We start from the raw sequence: 3,353 nt of genomic DNA, 5'->3' as shown, positions 1-3,353 counted from the left end.
TGCTGCGGCCTCTCATAGTGCTTCTTCGCCCCGAGCGCGGGGTGTCTTTTGGCGGGTTGGCCCCGGTCTCGCTCGGGCTGGCCTGGCCCTGGGGGATAACTCTAGTGGGGAACGGGCAGGGGATCCTTCTCCCCAGGCAGCAGCGCTCCGCCGCGTGGGCCGAAACCCGCCTGGAGCTGGCGAGTGCCTAGCGGTCTAGGTTGCTCCCGTGGCACTGGAGAGCCCCGGTGGGCAGCTGTGCCGCGTCGCGCTTCGGCTTCGCTCCCGGTCGAGGCTGCAGCGGGCGCAGGCCTGAGGGCGAGCAGCCGGCACTGCCGTGGAGACGGGCAGAGCAGAGTTGCCCTTCCCTTCCGGGAGGGGAACCAGAGACTGAGGCAGCAATGCCCCCGCGAAGCTCCGCAGCTTCATCTCTAAACCGGATCAGAGCGTGGAACATTAGCATGCAGTTGCACCATGGGAATGGCGTATAGTGGGGTGGCTTTTCTCAGCAGTAGTGATGGTTTATGCTGTGTTGAAGTTCCTGGCTGACTTATTAGTTGATGAAAATAATGTGTAATGAGAGATCTAGGAGATAGGCATGTTTAGGACTAATAAATAGGTTAATGAAGAGCATGTGTGTCAAATCTAAATGTAGCTTGGCCTTTCTTGCCTCTTTGTTAAACCTGTGTGTTGTGTTGGAAACTGTATTCGTGCTTTCTACATATGCTAGTTAGTCTAATACAGGATATTGTTTTTCTCTACAAACCAGATTTCCCATAGTAAAAATACAAGACTAGGTAATTGTATACTAATAAGTTTATGGGGAGACTGTAGTTCAAAACTTAATACTGAGGAAAGGCCAGATCTGGACCTAGAAGATAGACCTGGAAATACTCCTTGTTTTGACAATGCAGTTAGCTATTTGAAGAAGGAATGAATGAAGTGAATCCTTTGTTTAATAGTATCCGGGACTGGATTTTTCACAAATAATTTATGGAGGACATGCTTTAATCTCAATGTGAGGATAACTGAGTAAACTCTTTAGCTAAATAAAGATTTCCGCTTCCCTTTTCTGGTCTTAAGTTTCCAATATATCTGTCATTGTACTGTCTACGTAATGGTTGGTTGCGAGTATCAGGTTCTGGACTTCAAACTTCAAAACAGCCAGCTAAAAGGCAGTGGAGTAAGCATGTGCAGAATTTTCATTTTTGTTGTTAAATTTTTAAATTTTGTCCCTGATGTAATGAGTATTTTATATTTTTATCTGTATTTTAAGGCATAATGTTTTTAACAACAGTATTACTCCGAAAGAGAATTCCTGGAAAACAGTGGATTGGAAAATACAGGCGACCAAGAGTGGTTACCCTTTCAATGAAGCAAGCAATGATCCGAAGGTTGGAAATTGAAGCAGAGAATGAATATTGGCTGAGTCGACCTTACCTGACACGGGAACAGGAGTACAAACATAACACAGAAGAGAGGCATGCAAAATGGGAAGCTTTGAAAAGCCTGTTGAAAGCCAAGTTTCCTGAGCATAGATATATCAGTGATCATTTAAACCACTTAAATGTGTCGAAAAAGTGGACATCTTGAATAATACGGCATACTTATATTTGGCATGTATTATGCAGTACCACGGGATCTGCTGTTGTACCTATTATGGTCGTTTTGTAATTCAGTATAATAAGGGTAGATGACAAATGAGACTTTGCTATGGTATACAAAATCTTACATTAAAAGTAGTCCTACAGAACAGTGTATGTATGTTTTCTTATTATTGCCTCTTTAGAAAAAGACAGTTCTTTCTGTGGCTCTCTGCCATCTGCCTGCCTTCTGTTCTTCAGGGGTTTTGCATAACACAGCATGAGTTACCAAGTGCAATGATGATGATTCGAGCTAGATTTATAGCTTCACTAATTTCCTTTTGAAAGCTAGGAGAACACACCTGCTCTGTTGAAAGGGATTATCTGCTGGTACTGACCAGATGGCTCTTACTGGTCACTCCCTTCTGAAGGGATACTTCTGTATACATCAATACTTGAGACACAACTGACGCTACTTACATACTGCTCACTTCATCAGGCACGCAAGGACCAAGATGAACTAGAATTACAAAGTTAGGTGTATGAGGCTGGAACTCATGGAAGATTGTAAAATGCTCCAGTTTTTTTAAACTTTCTGGAAAGAACTGTTGCATTTAAATGCCAGTGTCATTGACATGTCAGTGTCGACTTGGGTGTTGCTGCCCTCTCTTACAGAGATTCTTTCTGATCTAAAAGGAACACAGCTGATTCCTGTTCGAGTGGCAATCTGATTTCTAAGTCATGTTTAGTGTCCTGAAGGAATATAGTCAGCCACAAGTCAGAGTTTTTTTATTTCTCCTCTCAAGACCCAAGTGACCTGGAAGATGTGTCAAGAGTGAGTGTAATCTTAGGTTTGTTGCAGCTGGAGTGTAAAAAGTGTGAACAGTTACAAAATGTTGCCTGGGTAGGCAGTTTTTCTCACTGATCTAATATACACATGCTACAGCTAAGCAATTTTCAGATTCTTTCACATACTTTTATTAAGTTGAATTCGTCAATGAACGCAACATCAAGTGTCAAATCCATTCATATTTTATCACTTTGGAAAAGAGGCCTAAAATGGTACAACTTTTTTATTTAAATGTGAACTATACTTCAGCAAAGTATGAACAGGTCTGAACACTGATGTACAAAATCTTGAATGCACTTTCAATGGTTATAAATGGCTTAAGATAACATTTATGGAAAAGTATACATATAGGGAACTTGCACAATACAATTAAAACATGAAGGAACTTCCAGGCAAAGTAATGTGATTTTGTATTTAATTCATTTATAAAAGCCCAGTTTTAAAAAGTTACTTCAATTATTAAACTATAAATGGCAACGTTTTCTCTGTGCATAGGACTCATCCTATCTGTGATATACAAAAAATACAATAAATGTGTCATTACTACATACATCTTTTACACTTCACCTCAAATACAGCTCATTACAAGTTTAGGCAGCACAATTAAAAATAACTATGTGGAAGTAGAACGGCTGAGACATTGTGATTAGTGCAAATGTTGGTGACCCTTGCTGGCAAATACAAAAATAATTGCAGAGATAACCCAGGGATGTTTAATTCTTCGAAGTTAAAAAGGGGACAGGGAGAGGCGGCAGACTTAACAGCAGGAATGCTGCCTCTTTCTGTGGTATTTTTATGATTGTAAATTGTCGCTCAGGAAGATGATTGAAGTTTCTCACAATAAAGCTGGCTGATAGCAACAGGTTAAGGGACAGGGGAAATTAGAGAGGAACATGTTAAGCATGTAAGTTGTCAGCTAAGCAATGTAAACGGAAGGGAAT

The 3,353-nt window shown here is 41.1% G+C and overlaps 1 protein-coding gene across 1 annotated transcript; it reads left to right on the top strand.

The window, feature by feature from the left end:
* Positions 1 to 1,063: 1,063 nt before the first annotated feature.
* Positions 1,064 to 1,739, top strand: MRPL57 (mitochondrial ribosomal protein L57). The gene is made up of 2 exons (XM_009279358.2): positions 1,064 to 1,162; positions 1,256 to 1,739. Exon 2 carries the CDS (start codon positions 1,261 to 1,263, stop codon positions 1,570 to 1,572), a length of 312 nt encoding a protein of 103 aa, XP_009277633.1. The 5' UTR covers positions 1,064 to 1,162; positions 1,256 to 1,260; the 3' UTR covers positions 1,573 to 1,739.
* Positions 1,740 to 3,353: the final 1,614 nt, after the last annotated feature.

This window comes from Aptenodytes forsteri, unplaced genomic scaffold (genome assembly GCF_000699145.1).
Source record: "Aptenodytes forsteri isolate BGI_AS27 unplaced genomic scaffold, ASM69914v1 Scaffold307, whole genome shotgun sequence".
Classification (NCBI taxonomy): domain Eukaryota; kingdom Metazoa; phylum Chordata; class Aves; order Sphenisciformes; family Spheniscidae; genus Aptenodytes; species Aptenodytes forsteri.
Note: the sequence above shows the minus strand (reverse complement) of the source record. Positions and strands in the feature narration are given on the sequence as shown.